The sequence below is a fragment of the Macrotis lagotis genome, chromosome X (assembly GCF_037893015.1).
Source record: "Macrotis lagotis isolate mMagLag1 chromosome X, bilby.v1.9.chrom.fasta, whole genome shotgun sequence".
Lineage (NCBI taxonomy): Eukaryota > Metazoa > Chordata > Mammalia > Peramelemorphia > Peramelidae > Macrotis > Macrotis lagotis.
Window position 1 is genome coordinate 4,308,604 of NC_133666.1, and position 22,599 is coordinate 4,331,202.

Consider the following 22,599-nt stretch of genomic DNA (forward strand, 5'->3'; position numbering starts at 1 on the left):
AGCCAGAAGGCAAAATAGCTATTGAAAGAATCCATCGATTCCCTGCGGTTATACTGTACGGATCTGATGGAGTATTATAAGTTCTGTGAAAAATCAGGTGTAGCTCAACTTTATAAAAGCCTGGAAAGACTTGCAAGAACTAGAGCTGATAAATCCTTCAGTGACTTTAGAGTCCAACCATACCCCTCCCATCTCTGAAGAAACTGAGGCTATAGCTGAAGTGACCTACGTGAGATCACCCACAGTATCTTACGTGTGGAAGTGCTAAGTCCTTCAGATCTTTGGACAAGATATTTTGATTATTACAACAGCTGAAGCCTGGGGAATGGAAGAATCTTCTGAGATCCACAAAAGGATCTGAGACATTGAATTAACAGGGGCTAAAATAATTTAAACTACTACTTTCTAAACAAGGTAGCAAAACACAAACAACACAGAGCTCTTCTTTTGTGAAAACAGTAATATTTATTATATTAGATTCTTGGAATAGAAATTTATTGCTTGATATTAAGTCCTCCCTTACGGTATGCTGTTTAAATTGCACATTTATTTTCTTTTCTAATATTTTTTTTGCAAGGCAATGGGTTTAAGTGGCTTGCCCAAGGGGACACAGCTAGGTAATTATTTAGTGCCTGATGTCGGATGGGAACGCAAGTACTCCTGACTCCAAGGCCAGTGCTCTATCTACTGCACCACCTAGCCGTTCCTTTTCTAATTTTCTATTAAAGTATAAAATAAAAAGATACTCTGAGACCCTCCCGGTTGGGTCCTCAAGGGTGTACTCCTGATGATGCCTTAAACCAGCCCTAGGGAAATTTCTTTTTGCTTCCAAGGCCCATTTGGATATTTATAATCAAATTTTTGGGTCACCCAAAATTATCACCTTAAAAATTAGTCTACTATATTTGCTCAAACATTTAATTAATTCACTCTTAAATGCTGCTAGATTTATTGAGTATCAAGTCTTGCCTACAATAACCTTAACAGTGCCGGAGCAACATGAGAATCTAAGATTCCAAGCTTTCAGTGACTGTTGAGGAAACTGGGACTTAGTAAGGTAAAGGGAATTGTGTGAGCTTTCTCACAGACTCTTTGGGATAGAGTTTCCAAAGCTTACTAAAGCTTATGAAGATATACCACTCTGAAGACTACAGGAGAAACTGAGGTCAAGAAGGAAAAATTCACCTGGGGAAAACAACAAAGAGTTCAAGAAGGACAGCTGACATGCCCTTATGAGGTTTTAGACACGAGAACCTTCCGCTGTGTGACTACAGGGGAACCTGAACCACAGAAGGAACCTGGGGAAATCATGGCAGAATCTTAGACCTAGAGAGGACAAGATCTGGAAAGGATTTAAATTACAAGTAGCTAAACCATAAGACAACCAACAAATAAGCAGAAAAAATTTTCAGTTTTATAAGCAATGGTTGATCTTTATTATGTAGATTACTTGTAATGGAAATTTCTTCTCATATTAAACTATCTTTTATCATATTCAGAGTACATGGCAAAGGATTTCTCTTTTCTCCACTTCTATTTCCATTTAAAATTTTAAAAAAAATTCACAAAAAACTCACACAAGACCATCCTGTGATTTTAAAGCAAACTGAAGTGCAGGGATGTTAAAGGACATTTTTGTGATTTCCTGTAGGCTTTTAGAGCTGACAAAATTTGTAGAGGCCTAAGAAGACAAGCCCCTATAATGACTATAAAGGGACCTAGTTTACGCAGTTAGTTGCAATGACAGGCCCACTGTTGACACGTTTCTGAAACTGGGCTCCATGATCATTACTCTATGTCAGGTTCCTTATTCTAGGTCCAAATCCTCTCAATCTGTCACCACGTCGGAAGCTTCTGGCACCGAACTAACCAGACTTCCATCCAGTGCCATCACAGTGTGTTCTCCTTCTGCCTCCACCTGTGAAGAGCACCTGGAGGAAGAAAAGTCATCATGCACTGAAGCCCAGCAAGCCCCCATCTCTCCATGGTCTCCTCTTAAAGGCTTCTACCTTACAAAGGATCTATTCCCATTACTTACAAAAACCCTCTGCTTTTCCTTCCAATTCTTCTCTCTAACCGGAGAGCTTTTTCTTCTTCACTGAGTCTAGGGCGTCCCACACCCCGGCGAGGCTTGCCCCTGACTGCTATATCTGCAACCCGCACAGGGGCCTGTGCGTTGGCCTGGGAGGAAGAAAGATCCCAATGAGTTCTCAGTGTGGTCACCTCCTGCTGAGTTAATGCCAATTTTTCTCCCACATCTTACCTTGAAGTCATTTGGCTTATCTTCCTCTTTCCTGCTGGCTGCTTGTTTTCTGGGCCGCCCCCTCCCCCGTTTCGTGAGGCATGAAAATGGCTCCTTGGAAGTTGGAGCCTGATTCCAGCCTTGGAACTCAGGCTGGGCCTTCCCAGTAGACCCAGTCATACACACTGTCCCTACCCAGGGGTTCCAGGAAGCTCCAGGGGCAGGTGACTCAGCTGTTAGAGAAGCAGAGGCCTCTGGGGTGGTTATGGGGGGCCCCCATTTCCAGCTTTGAAGAAACGGAATTTGGGGATTGCCCATTATGGGCAAATCATTGAGTATGAACTGAGGGGCCAAGTGGGTAGCTGGTACAGAGGAGAAACTGAAAGGCTTCTGTGTCTGGTTTTGGAAAGAAGATTCTGATTTGCCTCTAGAATCCTGAGGGAGGAGACATTCCATATTTGGGGCCCTAATGATCCCCTGCTGACTTGCTCTTCCCCTTCCCCTGCCCCTTGGCCTGACTGTGCCCCTTCCCTTTCCCCTTCCAAAGACAGGTGATGGCTGAGGAGCTGGAGAAGAAGAGAAATAGAACGGATTGTATGTTCTCCTCTTTCCACTCTGGGTGATTCTGGAACTCCATTCCGGGGGTGAGGCTTCAGGGACTGCAGCTTTAGGGGCTAAAATAGGTACATCTGAGGAATGCGGACAAAATGGATCCTGCAGAAAAAGGGGATCCTGATTAAGGACAACAGGATTAATGTATTCAAGCTCATACTCTCATAATTTGCATTTGATCCTGTTTGGTCTTTCCCTCATCATACTGACAGCTCTTCAAAGGAAAGAACTACCCAAAGTTGTCAGAGAGAATGTACCCTCCTTCCTCATGACAGAAAGCAAAAACTTGACAAGTTGTGTGGCTGCGCTCCCCAAATCATTGTTCCAGGTTCTGCTCTAGCCACGGACTGGAAATTCTGCTTCAGTGGATAAGACTAGACTTCCCAACAATTCCAAATGACCGCTACCCCAGCCAAGCTAGCCCTAACCCCACCCCCACAAGAAAGGCAAGCCACCTCTTCTGAAGCAACAAATTAAGTCACCCCTTGAGGGTAAGTTGAGAGACAGACTGGTTTAGTCTGTGAAACCATCAACTCTACTTTGATTGGTACCTCCCATCAGAACTGATGGAGACAGTCAAGCACCCCCAGACCCAAAGAGTCTCAGGAGCAGTAATTCCAGTCTAGTAGCAAATGATTTGCCCTCAGAAACCATTATTTGATCCATGGCAATGATTTTTAAGAAGAGGCATGGCCATCTACCTTTGCTGCTGCCCCCTTAGGACCATAGGAACATTCCATCTGACTGAAAAATGAAATCTTACACATATGACTTTCATTTCCTGAGACAGCCTGAGGTAGAAAGACAGTCATAACCAATGAGACTGTGAAATTGGGGGAGCCCGCTAACTGGAAATTAGAGGATGGGGAATAACCAAAGAGAGTAGGGGAATGGGAATGCCGGAAATGACAAGGGGAAAGGGAGAAATGGATGAAAGGACTATAGAGAGCATCAGGAGCTCAGGGTGGGGACAAATTAAAGATTTTCTAGAAATGCGTGGTGGACAAGAAAGCAGAGGTAGGGAGCAGAGAGGAGGAGCTCTTACCATTGACACGTCCACATGAGGCAGTACTTTTCTGTCATGGAGGCCTGGGGAAGAAGAGTTTATCAGTTTGCGCTCTTGGGAACTTTACAGGCAATGAAATTAAGGTTTCCTCTATCACTCACCTCTCTGATGTCTGCTATCACTGAGGATTTGGGGGTTTCTGGGAAACCCCTGCAGGGCTTCTTCCTCCTGGTCATACTCTTCTGATAGCTGTCCCTCTGCCTCTTGCTGAAGCGTTTTTCTGGGGGCCTTTGTTTCCATGGCCTGTGCTTGGGTCCTTTTTCCTGGCGCCCAAAACTCAAATGTGTCTTCGTCAGTGATTTGTCTCTCCATTCCCTTCTTTTCTGTCTTTGTTTTACCACAGCCTTTTACGATGTTTCTCTCTGGGATAATTTTCTGCTTCTCTCTACCTGCTATCCATATCTGTCCTCTTTCTGGTATCTCTCTGTGTGCCCCTGGACTCACACATTTTCTCTTGGATCTCTTTGCCTCATTTGCCAGTGTCTTTCTCTTCAAGGTCCCCATTTCCCTTTTTCCCCACTCTGGTGCTATTCTAGGTGTTTCTATTTGTATCACCTGGTTCTCCATGTCATTTTTCATACATTGTGCCTGGATCTCTTCATTTCGCTTCTCTGTGTCTCGCCTACTCGAGAATGCTGCTTTTCTGGAGCTCCCAGGCTGTAGATGCAAGGATGTCCAAGGTGGCGAGGGGCAAGCTTCATGGGTTACAATGCAAAAGTCATTGTGTGGAGCTCCTGATGGCTCTGACTGTTCTGAGCAGAATGACCCTGAGAGATGTTACAGAAACAAAATATAATAAGCTTTATAGAGTCTTCATTAAAACACAAGATAAGGCAGAGGAGGGAGGGGAGAAATTAATGGCTTCAGATTTGGGGAGGCCCAGATACATGTGTGGACCAGATTCTAAGTGAAGTCTTAAACCCAGGGTAAACTGGAGAGTGCCTGGGCTCCTCTTTCAAATACTACTCTTGTCCAAAGAAAGAGAGCCTTACCATCTCCCAGGAACTAAGGTTTAGCGCCAAGAGCCCTACCCTCACCCTGGGGCACTTTCCCTTCCAAGTCATCCCCCCTAGGCATACAATGACAGATCTCTTATTCCGTATAGGGATCCGGGGACATGTTTCCAGTGTGGGTCTCACCTTCACGGTTGTAATTCACTCTGACAAGGCATGGGGCATTTTGCAGATCTAGATGTGAAGAATCTGAAAAGAAGGTGAAAAAATCCTTATTCCAGGAACGGCCACTCAATTCCACCTTCTTGTTTTCTAAAGAAGGTGGGGCATGGAGAGAAAGAGAGGGGAAAACTCCCAATCCCTTTTATTCTGACTGTCTTCCGCACCTTCCACCTCTGGATCTCAATCCCCTTCTGAATAATTCTGGGGTCCTTCCCAAAGTACAGGGTCTGACATGTCTAATGGGCTTGTTTCCAGCACCGTGCTTATTGTGGTATCCTTTGGGAAGGTTGATAGGCTCGTTTCTAGATTAGTTATATGTCTCTTACCCTGGCTATTCAATTTCACAATGGGCGGCTCCATTTGCCCACCTCCTGGGACCCACTCTGGCACACTGTTGGCTTCAGCTGAAAGGTGAGTGCTCTTCACACATGGCAGAGATTCACTGCCATGTGCACCTGTATCGTGGCTTCCATCTCCATGAATGGGGTGTTGATCCTTCTCAAGATGTACTGTGAAGAGAATATGGTGGGGGGCTCCTCCTCTTTTAGAGCTGCATTGTTTTTTCCAACTAAGGGTATTACCTCATCTGTCCCCACATTAAATTTAGGTGGTGCTACTGGAATAGATTTCTTCACTGGCGGTAGCACTGCTAGTGGTTTTAGACTGGCACGTGTACAAATGTATTTTAGCCTTTCGCACTAAAAGACTCTCCTCCTTCAAATATGTGCCTGTGTCTTTCCAGGATAAAAGGTTGAGTCCAAAAGAAAGCTGCTACAACTGAGGTCCTATTGAGACCTACAGTCACCTGTTTCACTGATGACTTATATTTCTCCTTCACTTTTGAAGAATAACATGACATCAGGGAGGCAATGCCATGCCATGCAGAAGTAGATTTCAGAGAGTGAAACTCTGCAAAGTGACCAGTCACCCTTTGTCCTCAGAACCATCTGCGACCAGTATTCAGATAGAAATTAGAATGTGTGGAGACAGCCCTGGAGGCAGTGAGAGACCTTAGACTTTTTAAGCGAGGGCTTTTCTAGATCACTTTTGACTGAGGCACTTTCTATTCAGTGCTATACGTGCGGTAAGAGAGAGTTCAGGAAAAGGGGACAAGAAGGACCACGTCCCCTTCTTCCCCACACCCTGAAAAAACTGAAGTTGAGAGCGTAAGATATTTACGCTTTCTCAATGATTAAAGCAGGGAAAAAGAAAAGAACCACGAAGAGACAGTTGCATATTCAAAAAAAATCAATCTATGAGGGGATGACCCATAGGACTTATGGAAACATAGCAAAAACTGACTATTTATCTTCATGTCGAACCAATCAGGGTCAAACATGGACTAAATGACTTTTACCAATAAAGGAGAGTCTGAGTGATTTGGAGGTTTGTAAATGTCAAGATATCTTAGCAGGTGTTTGTGTAGCATCCCCTCCCAGCACAAGAAGAAAAGAATAAGAAAGAGCAAGGAAGGAAGGAAGGAAGGAAGGAAGGGAGGAAGGAAGGAAGGAAGGAAGGAAGGAAGGAACTTAGGGAGAAATGACCTTTGTTCCTATTATTTAGGCTCTTTTCCCAATCGACCCACTTCGTGACACCTAATGTTTACCTCTTTCCTTGTTTGAATCTTCGTCCAATAAAGTTCCCTGTAACAGAGCCCTTTCCCCCACAGGAACAAGAAGCTTCTCTTGGGGGACTGGAAGGAGGGGAGCATTCAGGTGGTGATACTTGCAAAGCAGGTCAGCAAAGAGTACCAAGTCTCCATCTCTCAACTGGTAGTTCACCTGAGGCCTGAGACGTCTGTGAGGTCTGAAGAGGTATGTACCATTGAGGCTATTACAGTCTCGAAGGACAGGTGCCCCACGTTCAGGTGGAATCTCAATTACTGCATGTAGTCTGGAGATGGATGGGAAAGGCAGCACCACAGTAAACTGTGTTATTCGACTGATCACATTCTCGCCAGGGTACAGCAGGAAACCTGGAGGCACAAATTGGCAGAGTTATCACTTCCAGGTCAGAGATCTGCCCCATTCCTGCTCTTTACTGAGTTTTCTCTTTTCTCTTTGTCTTCCTTTATTACGCATTTATGTCTTGTCTGGGGAAACCACTGAGGAAGATCGATTATTTTCTTTGGAAAAGATAGAGAATGTGCACTCTCTGGGGGGGGGGGGGGTGGCTATCAGGGCCCACAGAGTCATGAAAAGGAAGGTTGCCCCCCGCCCTGCCTGTGCCGTCACTGACTTGTGTCAGGGCCTCGGTCGTAGTTGAACAGATGCAGCAGTCCCACAGGCTCCTTGTCCACCCATGGTGGGGCCGGCATGACCTGAGTTGGGGGAAGGGGAGGAGAACACAAGGTCAGCACGAGCTGGTTAGACATGGAATGCTCTAGAATGGGGGGGGTGGAACGTGGCGCCTTTCAGAAAGGAGGGCACCTAGCACAGAAGCTGGCCCCGGGATTCCCTCCTTGGGAGATCTGGGCCGAGGCCAGGGAGGAGAGACCCCCGGGGCGGACGGCCCCAGGGCTGGCTCTGCCACCTACACGCCCGTGACCTTGATCCAGTGTGTCGGCTTCTGTGGGTCTGCAGAAGCCCCAGGGCACGAGAGCAGGGCGAGGGGTCGCCCCCAGCCCGCCTCTTCCACGATGTGGGGACCACCCGGTCCTGAGAGGCCGCAGGGGACCCCTCCTCTCCTTGGGGGGTGCAGGGGAAGGGGGCCCCGCGATGGGGGCGGAGCCAGGGCTGTGGCCCCGCCCCCAGCCACACCCTCTCCCGGGACTCCTCGGGGGGGGCACTGCAAGGAGCCTCCGGCCCTCAGAGCCACCACAGGGGCAGGGGAGGCCCCGAGGGGCTCCCGGAGAGCCCCCCTCGAGGCCCGCGGCCCCTGGTCCTCCCCGGGAGACGAGGGAGCCCAGGAATCCCAGATAACTCACCCGAGGGGTCTGGCCGCGGCTTTCCCGCCCCGAGGAGGGGGAATCCCGGGGCGCCCCTAAGTAGGAGAACGCCACCGCCCCAGGCCTGGATCTGGGCGCATGCGCCCTGCACTGCTCCGGGGAGCGGAGGGGCCCTCGAAAGTCATGCTCTCATTGGCTGCTTCTGCATTCTCACAAGGCCATGTTACACCATGATTGGCCAGCGTGGGCGCTGGGACCAATCAGGGACAGCCTGGTGTGGGTTCCCGTTGGAGCGTTCTAGAACACAGTGGGGGAGGGTGCTGATGGTGGGAAGGGAAAGCACCGCCCCCCCTGCCCCGGCCTCAGACGGCCCTCTCTGATTGGTGCAGCGTCCGGGCTGTAACCGTGCTGGGGGTCAGCTGACACACGGCCCAGAGCACCCGGGCTCGGACCACCCCCGTGAGCCCCGCTGCTGCTGCCAGAGAAACAGGGCGGACCAGAGACTGTTGTCGGGGGAGAATAAACTCAGAAAGCTCCTCCTCCCTCTGTGACCGTAAGGGAAACTGAGGCCCGGGGCTCTGCAAGGGCTGCTGGGAGATCAGCCCCTGGCTCCGACCTCCTGAGTAACGGGCTTCAGAAGCAGAAAGACCACCCCGCGGGGGTCCAGCCTCTGGGGGGTCCTTGGAAGCTGACAGCGGGGACGGAGTCGGCGAAATGAGTCGTGTCCACACAGGGGTAAAGGCAGGAGCAGGTTGCCTGACTGTCAGCTGCTGGGATTGGTTTTGATAGTCTCAGATTCACGTACGCCTCAAGCAAGCAAGCTAACATTTCCTGTTACAAAAGTGTACAATTTTCATCATCAATCATATAATTTATGTGGTTACAAGTTTAATCATATGGTTACAAGTTTAATTCACTATCATATAATTAATTCACTTTTTTATCCCTCCTCAGACTATGTTGACCTCAACCTGTTACCTTGTTTATTACTACATTGTATCATTGTTAATTCATTTGAAGTTTCTAATTAACCAATTCTTTTCATGGAAAGTTTTTCTTGTATTTTCTGTGTAAGTAACGTCTTTCGATCTACTCCGTTAACAGTCTATAGTGAGGGTCGTTATGGTTGTCCACCCATCCGTTAACTCTTGTAATAACCCATTTTTCTTCCAGACGTTCTTGGTAGAAACCACAGTTTCTGTGAATTTTTTATTCTTTCCCAAGAAACTAAGGCTGTTAGAGTTCACATATAGGTCACCTGTACTACCTATTCTCTCACCATCTTTTTCAAATATTCCTGTGTTTGTTAAGGGGGGCAAAACTCTTAATTTCCCTGTAATTCTAGCTCACCCATCTTGTATCTATTTTCTCTGTATATATTCTGACATCTCCTTGGAATTCCCAGTGTGGGGTTTTCCAGGGATTTCATAATATTGAAGCCTTTTGTATGCCTCAAGGAGAGGCACTCCTGTTAAATTTGGATAGAGTTTACAATCTGTTTTATTCAAGGAATTTCTCAGAAATCCTTCCTTTATAGTCATTCCATTATTAGGGTGAGTAAGTACTGCAATCGATAATACACCTCTAAATATTGGTATGCATGGAATCCCTATCTATGTTGAAGCAGGAAATGTTGTTCCATCAGGCAGTGTGAGCGCCTTGAGTCTTCTTGCTGCAATGGTGTCAAGCAGGTTAGACACCCTGGCTCCCCACAGTAGGGTAGGAGAAATTTCTCAACCCATTTGAGAATGTATGTTTTCCCCTCCTTCAGCCAAGTCTATTGAGAGTAAGATTTATGCAGAACTCAAATCCTTCTTTCTTTGTCTTTACTATAATAGGTCCTTTGTGACTCATAACTTGTGGTGTTATTTAAACTCCAGTGCCTCCTTCTCCCTGTATAATTTTCTTTTCCATGTCTTAATTATTTTATAGCTCTTGTACTCATATCTTCTGTCAAAGAATATTCTTTTTTATCTATCCTGAGACAAGAACAATTCTCAAAGGTTTACTGAGTGATGGATTGATTTAGGAGCTTCAACACCTCATAATCATTTCATACCTACACCCTTCCTCCAAGTACCATCACCCTCGACAGTCCCATTACAAATGAAATTCTCTTCAGATGCCTCTGCTTTCTTATGCCATCATAATTCCGTTTCCTTTTCCCATGTCCTAATTGTTTTATAGCTCTCTTGTATCCTTTCTCTCTATGAAAGTAGACGCCTTTCAATTGTACTGATAGAAGACTAATTCTTGAGGCCTATAAGCATTCTTACATCACTAGAAATAATAAATTCATGTGCTTTTCCGATTATGGTGCAATAAGTATTACATGCAATAATGGGTCATAGAAGGGAAATATAGTCCAAAAACCAATTGGAAATTTAATCAACTTAATTTTAAAGTTATTTAAAATAGTCAATTAAACAACAAATCATAGAAATAATCACTTCCTTTATGAAAAATTATAATAATGAGGCAAGATACCAAAATTTATGGGATGCAGTCAAAGAAATTTCAGGGGAAATTTTATCTCTCTAAATGCTTATTTGAATAAAATAGAGAAAGAGAAGATCAGTGAATTGCATATGCCACAAGGAAAAGCCACAAGGAAAAACATCCCTAATTAAATACAACTTAGAAATTCTGAAAATCAAAGTAGAGGTGAATAAAACTGAAAGTTATTTTCCATCTTCCTTAAGGATATGATTTCTCTCTCATCACACTCAATTCAGATCAATATGCAACATGGAAACAAAGTGAAGACTGACAGATTGCTTTCTGGGGGGTGGGAAGGAAGTAAGATTGAGGAGAAATTTGTGAAACTCAAATAATATATTCATTAAAAAAATAAAAAAAAACAGTGAAATTTAAAAGACTGATAAATAAAATTCAGCTCATATTATGAAAAAAAGAAAAGCAAAGCATTGGTTAATCTGATTGATCAAAAGAAAAATACCAAAGATCCAGTACCCAAAATGAAAAGGATGAACTAAGTAGCCATGAGGAAGAAATTAAAGAAATGGTGCAGAGCTATTGTGCCCAACTACATATCAATAAATTCGATAACTGGAGTGAAATAGATGCATATTTACATAAGAACAAATTACCGAGATTAACAGAAGAGGAAATAGAATACTTGAATAGCCCCATTTAATAAAAAAGAAATTCAAGGAAGCATTAATAAATTACTATTTTTAAAAATAGAACGACGAAGAAGTAGTTCTACCAATATGGCACCAATATGATGGTGATATCTATATCAGGAAGAGTCCAAAGAAACCAAAAAAAAAAAAGAAAATGACAGATCAATCTTCCTAATGAACATTGATGCAAAAATTGATGGAAAAATCTCAAATAAAATTTTAGCAAAGATATTACAGCAAGTTAGCGCTAGAACAATACACCATCATCAGGAAGAATTTATAACAGGTAGGCAGGGATAGTTCAATATTAGGAAAACACTCAACATCATTGAACATATGAATATCAAAACCAACAGAAATCATATGATTATCTCAATAGATGCTGAAAAAGTCTGTGACAAAATACAAATTCCATTCCCAATAAAAAGACTAGAGAGTCTAGGAATTAATGGAATTTTCCTTAAAATAATAAACAGTATTTAATGGGCATAAACTAGGAAAATTTCCAATAAGATCAGTGTGAGACAAACATGTCCATTATCATCATTACTATTCAAATTGAATTAGAAATATTAGCTTCAGCAATAAGAGAGTAAAATGAAATTGAAGGCAATAGAATTGACAGTGAGGTAGCAAAACTGTCACTCTGGCAGATGAAATGATGGTATAATGAGACAACTCTAGAAACTCATCTTAAAAACTACTTGATATAATTAACAGATTCAGCAAATTCACAGGATACAAGATAAACACACATAAATCATCTGTCTTTCTATATATGAATCACACACCTTTTCCAAAAATAATCCCTCCAAATGTCCCAATATAAATATAACCGTCAAAAGCTAAGAGTTTGACCACCTCACAGCAAATTTATAGCCATACTCCCTTTTTAAGTACCCTCCCTTGCAATGACCCAATAGGAATACAACTCACAAGAGCTTAAAATTTCATCCCATCACAGTCAATTTATACTATCTTCTGCCATCTTTCACTTGTCCTAAGAGAAATCTCATTCCACATAATTAACTAGCATTTCCCACTTTGTTTTTTTAACTTATGCTTCTAATACATTATACATCTTATACATCTCTTGAGTCTTTTATTTGAAAATTAAATTTTCTGTTCACTTGTAGTCTTTTGATCAGGTAAATTTGAAAGTTCTCGATTGCGTTGCAAGTCTACCTTTCCCCTGAAACAATGTGCTGAATTTTGCAGGGCAGTTGATTCTTGGATGCAATCCAAGGTCCTTTCCCTTCCAGAATATCATATGTCAGTCCTTCTGATTTGTTAATGCTGAAAATGCTAAGTCCCGCTTTGTTCTCACTGCGGTTCCTTTAATTTGTTTCTTTTTGTCTGCAGTTGCTTTTGTTAACTCAGAAATATTGCCTATTGTAATTCCTTGGAGTTTTCACTTTGGATCTCTTTCTGGAGTGATTGATGGATTATTGTAAGGCCTATTTTTCTTCTTCTTCTAGGATATTCGAGCACTTTTCCATGATAGTTTACCACATGTTACTGTCCAAGCACTTGTTCTGATGGTGGTTTTCAGGTAAACCAATAATTCGTAAACTATCTCTTCTGGGTCTTTTTCGCCAGATCCATTATTTTTCCGCAGAGGTACTTGTCAGCCTTTTACTGTTGTTTGATGAAAACTTGGTGTCACACAGAGTCATTTGTTTCCATTTGTCCAATTGTACTTTTAAAAATTTTATTTTCTTCAGTTTGATTCCATTTCAAGTTGGTTCATTTTATTTGCTGACTGATCGATTTTATTTTTGAAATTATTGTTTTCTTTGGATAACATTTCATAATTCTTCTATATGACTCTCATTTCTTTTCTCCATTTTTCTTCTTCCTCTTTTCTTCTGTTTTTAAAATCCTTTTCTGGCTCTTCAGAGTGAGCTTTTTTGAATTAAGATCAGTTCTTTTACCCCATCGAGGCTTTACCTGTAGTCATTTTGTCCCTGTTTTCCTCTCCTGAGAGGACATTTTTTCATACTCTATCAGAATAGTAGCTGTCAGTGGTTAGTACTTTTTTTTTGACTTTTGGCCCTCTTATCAATTGAGCTCTGTTCTTATGGTCTAGGCTAAATAATCCCATGTTTGGTGTGTTTTTTTTTTTGAGGGGGGGGAACCTGGGTCCTGATGCCTGACTTTCCATTCTGATATTTCTGATGCTTCCAGGTTGCCCCCTATGCTAGGGTAGCCCAATTCTGCAACAGTCTCCCAGGGCTTAAATCCTTTTTGTCTCAGCTGGGGATGAGGCCCTCAGTGCTCATGGAGCTGCACCAGGACCTTTCCTTTGATGTGACAAATAAAGACTTTCTCTGACTTCCCAACTCTCCCATCTATGCTGGACTATACTCCCCCTTTTTACCCAAACTATAGGCCTTTTCATGAACTTCCTTCAGGATCTTAATGGCTTCATTTTCTTTTTGGGGAGACTCTTCCTTTTAGGATCTAATTAGAGACTCCATTCAAATTTGTTTCTGGAAAAGCTCCAGGAGGTTTCTAACTTTGTGCCAGCATCTTCTTTCTGCCCTGGTAGTGGCTAAGGATCTTTGCTGAGCTGAATTGCCAAATATACAAACTCTGCTACAGAGATCCCAACTCTAATGACCTGGTCAGGTAGGCTATAAGTCAAATATAGCTTTGCCAAGATAATCTTTTAGACTATATATACAGAACTCACAAAAGGCAAAGGCCACACAGATGCCAAAAGAAGATATGCAAGGATCTTGAGAGGTGTCCTAAGAACCTTGGAACTGTTTGTGAGATGCAGGAGACATGGGCACAGGACCTCTCAGCATGGCATGTCCACATGAAAATAGATGTTGTGTTCTCTGAGCAAAACTCAGTTGGAGTAGTTCCAAAGAAGTCTGAGATGTGTAAACTGAAAGACTTTTCTATTCCAACTGTTCATATGGGTTATTTGTGTCTAAGTTCTGGTAGAGCCTTCAGAGCTCATTTTAGTCTGATATACAAATGGATGCGTTTGTGTCCTGATATGTCATTTTGGTCCCGCTTTGAGCCAGCAGCACCTTGTTTACATTTTTCCAAAATACTCAATAGATGTCTTTATCAAAACCTAAAGTTTATGGAATTCAAGAACACGGAGGGCAATCTAAGTCTGGAATATCTGGGGTTGAAGGAAATTTCAGAACATAGAATTCAGAATGTCAGAACTAGGAGCTCACTTAGCATAGGCATTTTCTGAGTTGTGTGTAATTTCCAAATCAAGGTGAGATAGATACTAGAATTTGTTATGACAGCATTGGCAGGGATTGTAGTAGATAGTCTGTGAGAGTTGTCTAGATCCTAAGAAGAGACATTTCCAGAGTCAGTGGGATCCTCAACTGAGAAGGTCAGGATTGGTAGGATCCATAGAGCAGAGAATGGCAGTAGGAAGAGAACAAGGGGCATTAAAACCAGGAGCGTCTTTATAACACAGAATCTCAGAAGGTGCCTTGAAGGCAGACAAAGTCAGAACTGGAGATTCTGGGAAGTGGTAAATAGTCAGTTCTGGCAAACCAAACAATGTGCCTAGGAAGGAAGGTGCTTGGGTATGTGCTCAGTGGACCAAAGTATAGGCAAGAAGCCACTGTAACCTTTTGTAACAGTTTATTTAATCATATCAATATATTTTATATCAGACACAATGATGGTACATTAATGAAAATGGAGGTCTTTCAATACCCAGATAATTCTTCAAAGTGCCAAGACAATGCCTCTTTTTCCTTAAAGTGATAAGGGGAAAAAAAATAAAAACTCGTAATATCCCGAAATCTCTTCCTCAGTGGGACAGGTCTTGATATTCCCCTAAATGGTAATGATTGTGGAGTATTTTGGGGAAAAGAATAGATGTCAAGTTGTTGGAAGTAATAAAAAGTACTGGATTTTTAATTTGAAGTTATTATACTGATAAGGCAGAAGAAAAGTGTATCGAAAGAATAAAGAATTGAAAAATCGATAAAAGAATAAAAGGAACATCATATATCTGAGGAAGCTATGTCCTTCAAAGCTCACACTTCTGGTCTTAAAAGATGGTATCTGGGGTAGTATATTGGAAGTGGCAGGGAATATTGAAGAAGTACCTTCCTTGTTATAAGAGAAGTCATCTATGCAGGCTAACAGAATGTTGGCTTAACAGAATGTTAGGATATGAATTATGAATGTAAGAATGTGGATTGGACAGAGATGGCGGGATATCAGATCTGAGAGAACACAAATGACCCAGAATTTATGAGCTTAAAGAAAACATTGGAGGGCACCTGAACTGGAGGATACCTTAGAAGCTCTGTAGGAAATTTAGTAGACATGTTAGATCTTAGAAAGTGGGATAAACTCAGAACCTGAATGTGGTACTCAGCTGAAGAAGCAAGATTTTGGCATGCTGAATTTGATGCCTCAAAGGAATCATGGCTAAAAGAATGAGACAGGTAGATGACCATACAAAAAGGGAAGTCAACGAAAAGAGAGAATTTAGTACAAAAATGATCAGAGAGTGGAGGGTACAGGGAAGATAGGTGCCACAGTGGATAGAACACCAGCCCTGGAGACAGTAGGACAATGAGTTAAAATTATCCTCAGACACTTAATAATTGCCTAACTGGGTTTAGATCAGTACGTTCTATGGTTTTAATCATGTCATCTTGATTTCCCAAACTGAGCCAGTCTTAGGCTCCACAGAAGTTATCCTGAAGAAATTTTCCTACATTGTAGTAATGTGACAAAACTTTGATATTGAGTTCACAGTCTTTTCCTTGTTCTTAAGAGATTTTGTTTTTAATTTCCCAATTACTGAATCATTCAGAAAGTAGAGTGGCAAGGTCAAAAGTCCTCCAGAAGCACCAGAATCCAATTTTTCTCCTTTGCTTTAGGGATTTCTTAGCATATCTAGACCAAGGCTGCCCAAAATCCAGCCACACACAGCACGCAGTGTGATTTTACGCGACGCGCTATGGGTTTGGCAAATGCTTCAGTAAGCGACAACGAGCTACTGTAGAGCTCTCGTTAAAGTGGCAAATCAAAATATGTTGGCCATTGCTTCAATAAAGGAAGGTTGCTTACAAGTAAGGTTGGAGAGCCCTGCTGTGGTCTCACTTTCTGCTAAAGAGAAGCATCTATCCCAGTTCAAAGGCGAGAGTTATTGTAAAAAACATCTTAATGGTGTGTAAAAGTCATCTTAGGCCTATGCCTAGAACGGCCTAACATGCTAATATTACTACAGAGAGTGTGTCTTTGATGGGTAGGACACATTGTTAGAATGCCAGGCGTAGGCTTGCCAGCAACTTTTCTATGGAGAACCCACACAAGTCAAGTGCTCACAAGAGGCTCAGAAGAAGCGATGCTGGAACACCCTGAAGGTCCCTCTGAGGAACTTTAGAATTGACTGTGCAGCATGGGAGACACTGGCGCAGACCGCACAGCCTGGCATGCCCTCATCAGCGAGGGGGACTGTGCTCTAAGAACAAGGCAGAATGGACGTAGCCCAAAGGAAACGTGACGTCTGAAACTTAGAGTAAGCAGACAGGTGTTCCTGTGGACTGTTTGTGTCCAACCAGGGCAGAGTATTCTGAGCTCCTGTTGCTCTGATCAGCCACAGCCTGACGCAGTGTCATTTGTTTCAAATGTACTGATGTCATTTGCAGTGTCTTCGATAAGTGAGGACAAGAACCAAACAAACAACTCCATGCAACTAAGAAAACCTACCCTGCACCCCTTCCCCTGAGTTCAAAAGGAATATTAGAAGATATTTCAGCATTTAAAAATCAAAGAATAATTTAGAGATTTACACTAAAGGTGACACATTTCAGTTACAAATTTAGTCTATCATTAGCTTCCACTGTAACAATTTTCTTCAATCCAGCCAAAGGTTTTCCAGTGCTTCTTAACTCTCCTTATCTTTCACTCTCAGTGTGATCAGGGTAGAAAGGAACTGGAAAAGTCTCTTCTAAGACCTTGTTTCCCACTGAAAGTCTGAGCACAGGGTCAGTGGAAGTAAGTCCAGGCTTCCTGAGCTTCTGAATTTTGTCATTTATTACAGTTTGGAGTGAGAACTGTTTTAATGGCTTTACATTAATAGCTTTATGCAAGTTTTTACTTGAAAACAAATGAACATATACTGTCATGCAGACAACTTGGAAGAGGCTACTTACAAATGTGTGGCCCAGCTACAGTCTTCTGCACCTTTCTAAGTTCCCTAAACTTGCTTTATTGTTCTCACAACACTCTTCTTGGGAAGAGTTAGGGGAATAGTGGGTGTTGGGAACTGAGGCCTGGACTCTAATTCCTCGCTTGGAGCAGTGGTGTGTTCACAGCATCCTTAATCATGTATCTTTGACCGTGGTCATGCAGGCACTGGCTGTTTGGGTTCGGTTCTGTCTATGAGGAATCATCATTTAGACATGTGAAAGCGTAGGTGGAAATGAAACAAAACTTTATTTAAAATGTTACCAGACATAGGGAGGGCTGGGAGAGAGAGAGAGAGAGAGAGAGAGAGAGAGAGAGAGAGAGAGAGAGATACAGAAAAGAACAGCTAAGCAGTGTTGACTGGTCCACAGTTGAGAAGTCTGTGGCCTGAGCTGGGATCCAACTCAGGGTTTTCTATCTTACTTCTCCTAGTAGAGCAAGAATTAGGTAAAGCCTAAGGAGATCAGGATACAAATTTTACATTAAACAATGAATTAGTGATACATCAAGAATCGGGAGGGGGTCTCCACCAAAGCATCGATTAAGATTATAACTCTTTCTGTTACAGACATAATTCTCTATTTCTACTCATTTTACATCTCCAGAGGAAGGTCTTAGTCAACTTACATCTCCAGCCAAGTTCTACATTCACAATTCTCTTCATCTTTCCCCTGCATCAGTCAGAGTTGGGCCGGGGTCCTTCTTCCTCTGGCTGGTGCAAGGTCAGTGAGGAGAGAAGGAAAGTCATCCATAGCTGTCTATGAAACTCTCCCACAGTCATTACCTGGGAGGGGACCAGGTGCCTGGCCTTGCAGGAAGGGTCTCCTTGGCTCCTGTGGGAGATTCACTGCCTAACCTGTTGGTCCCCGAAGGTGAGAGAACAGGGACAGGTGAGAGACAAGGGTCTAGGAGCATGGTTCCCCGGCCTGGATGGGTCAATCCCTCCTCCAGGTGTGAAGCCTGATAAGGTCAAAACATAGGATCTAAGATTTTACATGGTCAGGCCTTGTAGTTTATCTACAGAGGATCTCTGACCCCCAATTCACCCTTGATGTACAGGGATGGGAGAAGAGCAGGATTGATCTCATGCGCATATTTTATTTTTAGGTATTTGCAAGGCAAAGGGGGTTAAGAGGTTTGCCCAAGGCCACACAGCTAGGTAAGTCCCAAGTGCCTGAGCCTGGATTTGAACCCAGGTACTCCTGACTCCAGGGCTGGTGCTTTATCCACTGCCCACCTAGCTGCCCCATTTTTTTTGGATCATGCACATATTGAAAGCAGTCTGAGTATTTAAAAAGACCACTGAACACCCTTGACTGGTCCTGGCCAGACTCTCAAGGCAGTACTTGATTCACATTGCCTATCTCCTCAGGAACTAGCCATGCCTGAATGCAAACAGTATAATGCTTGGGGTACAGGGAGGGGTGGCTCCCTCCTCGGGCAACCTGGACAATTTAGTTTTATTCCACAAAAAAATGGCAGGAAGTCTTCTTATTCTCCAGCTGTATGAGATCTAATTAGACCTTAGCCTAATTGGAGTCTCACCCACCGAGAGGGTGCTCTGCCCATGACCTTCCGGATTGGGACTCTCGAGGCTGTACACCAGGACTCCTCAGTGTCTGTTGATTCAGGTGTTGAAGCTGCCCCAAATCGGTGATGTTTTCTCTTAATAGTTATGTTTATGTAGGCTTTGCTCTTCTTTGTATTATATTAGGACTCATTGGTTACTTTTGCTGTAAAACTGATTTATTTCTACCTGTCTTATAATCACGTTATTCAATATAAGTTTTAGTTTTGTTGGTGTAAACGTGTCATGTTGTACCAACAAGTCGAAACCAAAACTCAGTTATCAAACGTGCCTTCAAAGTAAATATTGATCCTTCACTTCCATGAGTTCCCAGGAGTGACTCGAAGATGTTCACGTCTGGCATTAGTTGTGCCCTTTTTGTACTCTGACCACGTGCAGGTTTGCACTAAGGTCTGCCTGAGGAAGACCCTGAGACTGTCTCTGGTCACCTCTTATTGCTATCCTCGGTTCAGTCCCTGTTCCTGACATGGGGGCACTAAGCATTTACTGAAATGGGAGAGTAGGTGGCAGGAGGGTGGGATGGGGAAAGTTTTACATTTTTCCTCCTGGCTTCCTACTCCCCCCAAAAGAAACAGGGATCAGAAGTCCCTGAGAAATAGGAAGATGCTCAGCCATGAGGTGAGGTCAGCTCCATGCAACTGCAGAGCAGTGCCAGCCAGAATGATGAGCCCAGGGGGAACTAGGTGGTGCAGGGGATAGAGCACCAGACCTGGAGTCTGGGCAAGTGGCTTTACCCTATTTTCTTACAAACTCCCCCCCCCAAGTGATGAAGAGTCCAGGATGGGGGGCTTTTATAAAACCACCTGCCCATATTCTCCCTGTCCTGTGTGGATGATGGATCTCTCCTTTCTTGGGTAGAATTGTCCCAGACTGCTGTGTAAAGGGGCTTCCCTCCCCTCATGTTGTTCTCTGTGTCTCTGCAGTCTGTCATCTCTGGACTGGGCCCAGCCTCTGACAGAATGGTCAGTGGAGGAGACTACAACCGTCAGGCCACAGGACAACGGGCTCTGTGCCATGCTCTGCAGTCCCCATGATGTGGATCTCAATGGACCTTGACCTTGGATTGTTCTCAGGTCCTGCTCACATCAGGATCCTGACGTGACTCGTAACAGACAGGACATGTATTCCAGCCAAAATCTACACTGAAATCCTTGAAGCACCCCATGTAACCTGAACAGATTTTGAGGGGGCCTTTCCCTGTGCAGGGCTCCCCAGATCTGTGCAATCTCCAGGATCTTTGTTTCAATGCAGAAATTGTGGAATCCAGGAATTTCAGTTGCCTCCTTTCTACCAGGAGAGCACAGAGGGAGGTCATCTTCCTGGACCCCTCCCCGCTTGATTGACTTCTAGGGGCCTAAGCTGAACAGACTTTACCCATTCCTTTCACTGTTCAGAGTTCCCTGGATGTCGGTATGGCTTGTTGCTCTTTGTATCTCTGTCATTTACAGAGTGCATCCATCGCTGTCAAGGAAAGGACCAGACACAACACAGATTGGACTCCCCTGTAGCCTTCATGGCCTCTTTGAGTATCCTGCCATCCCCACCCTCTCTCTCCTTCCAAGCAGGTAGTGGGGGAGCAATTGCAAAGAGAAAAGGAGGCCAGCTCAGAGAAGAGGCCTTGGGCCATCCCTGGCTCCCCTCACTCCTTGTCCTGACACGTTCCCTTTTGTCCACTTCCCTTGGCTGTTCTTTGCTCTGGGGCTCATACATACCAGTCTTCCGCAGGGGAAGAGTCTGGAGGTGACTTGGAAGACCTCAGGCCACGAAGCCCCCGGGCCCAGTTCCAGGCAGGAGGCATCAAAAGTCAATTATAGCAGGTCAACTAAAATCCTTCAGTGATTGGTGACAATTTGACAGGTTTGCTGAGCTTATTTTAAAACATAAAACATTTAACTTATCCATATTCACCAGTCTGGTACATAGGTTTTACAAAGAAGTAGGTACATTAGCAATACTGACCTGCTGGGTGGGTCAGGGGCATCTTGGGAAGTTTGTAGCATTAACTTCCAAATGTCATTGTTTTAAAATTTATGTTTCCATTCTGTGAATTTTTGTGAGAAGTCTCTTTCAGTGATCCATTAAGCATTTCTGTTATGGATCTATGTAACTCACTGAAAAAAAAGGTATTAATTTACTCAAATGTTTCAAAGAGATGCATATCATTGCTTTCAGAATTCTTTAAAATGATTAGAACATCTTAGGTGATTTTAAACTTTCTCTCTTCTTGGGTTATTATTTTCAATGCATTGTGATTATGTGACTTGCCCAAAATCACAGAGCTAGGTTATTATTAAGAGTCTCAGACTGGATTTGAGCTAAGGTCCTCCTGACTCCAGGGCTGGTGCTCTATCCACTGTGCCACCTAGGTGCCCCAGACTTCAAATTTTCAACCTATGTCAATAATTCCATTATAATTAAACAGGAATTAGAATGATCAGGTATTCAAGTCTATATACATATATATATATATATATATATATATACATGAATTATTAGGTTTCACAAAACAATATTTCCATTATTATACGGTACATTATTTAGTTATATCAGGAACCCTGGAGGTGGTCCTGATATTTTCCCTTTCATTATCCCTACAAAATAATCAGCTATTAATTTCTGGTTTCAGTACTATTACGGTAACTTCAAATAGTTCATGTTTTTTCACAACAGACAGCCAAAAGTCAGAGAACCCATAAAATTCCTAAGAATGTCACCGACCAGCAAGTTATCTTACTAGGAGCTACATAATATGAGTTGGCAGATTTAATTTTCAGAGACCCTGATTGGGTGTTATCTCTTCCTGGCCTCTTAAAGCATCTTGAGGGAAGGATCACTCTTCCTGTCTATTGTCTTTCTGAGTTACAATTAAAGCAGGGAAAGATATTCTGAGACAAAATCACCCTTATTTCCAAAGAGTTGAATTTATAACCACAAAGAAATGAAACAATAAGCTCCTCAATCCAGTAAACAAGTTACAAATAGCTGCATATTTCCCTTTCATAAGCCCAAGAGAATACTTAGTCTCCTTAATTACAATAGGTGTCAATCAGTATTAGGTTAACAGCAAACAAATTAGCTCATAGGTGAGAACCTTTCACAAAGGTATTCCTCACAAAGCTTCCATATCAGACACACACACACACACACACACACCCACACCCACACACACACACACAAACACACACACACAAACAGACACACAAACAAACACACAAACATACACAGAAACACATATAAAAAGCAATGCAAACCACATCAGGGACCGAGCTTTTGTCAAGCCTGGAAGAGCCAGGAACAGCTAATCTGTTGATCCTGCAGAGATTTTTTAAGGAGCTCTTCAAATTGAATAAAGATGAACAAAAGCACAGCATTGTGTCCTTTGGTCTGGCTGCCAGTAATGTAGAGAACAGTGAATTTGCAGAAACAGAATCTATTAAATAGGTGGAGCTTCCCTCTCTTGAGATTCTGCGTCCCTTGGACACTGTTGACTGTATCTGGTCTCCTCTTGACCCTGTTCTTTGTACCTTATCCTCCATTTCCATCTACACCTGACCTTGGCCTGTACACTGGCAGGCAGGAAATGATGTGTTAAAATTGGAAACTGAGTACCTTGAGACAGGAAGGACTAGTACACACCTTGCCAATGGAGGTTACCTGCTCCAAGGTGAAAGACCACACCCCAAACACC

The 22,599-nt window shown here is 43.2% G+C and overlaps 1 protein-coding gene across 1 annotated transcript; it reads right to left on the reverse strand.

Moving 5' to 3' along the window:
- Positions 1 to 1,444: 1,444 nt before the first annotated feature.
- On the reverse strand, positions 1,445 to 18,411 carry LOC141498583 (uncharacterized). The gene is made up of 14 exons (XM_074201789.1): positions 18,381 to 18,411; positions 18,180 to 18,283; positions 8,351 to 8,752; positions 8,197 to 8,279; positions 8,022 to 8,112; positions 7,334 to 7,415; positions 6,702 to 7,070; positions 5,422 to 5,604; positions 5,060 to 5,122; positions 4,022 to 4,687; positions 3,900 to 3,943; positions 2,264 to 2,956; positions 2,039 to 2,181; positions 1,445 to 1,931 (listed from the first exon to the last, which is right to left on the reverse strand). Exons 1-14 carry the CDS (start codon positions 18,409 to 18,411, stop codon positions 1,829 to 1,831), a joined length of 3,057 nt encoding a protein of 1,018 aa, XP_074057890.1. The 3' UTR covers positions 1,445 to 1,828.
- Positions 18,412 to 22,599: the final 4,188 nt, after the last annotated feature.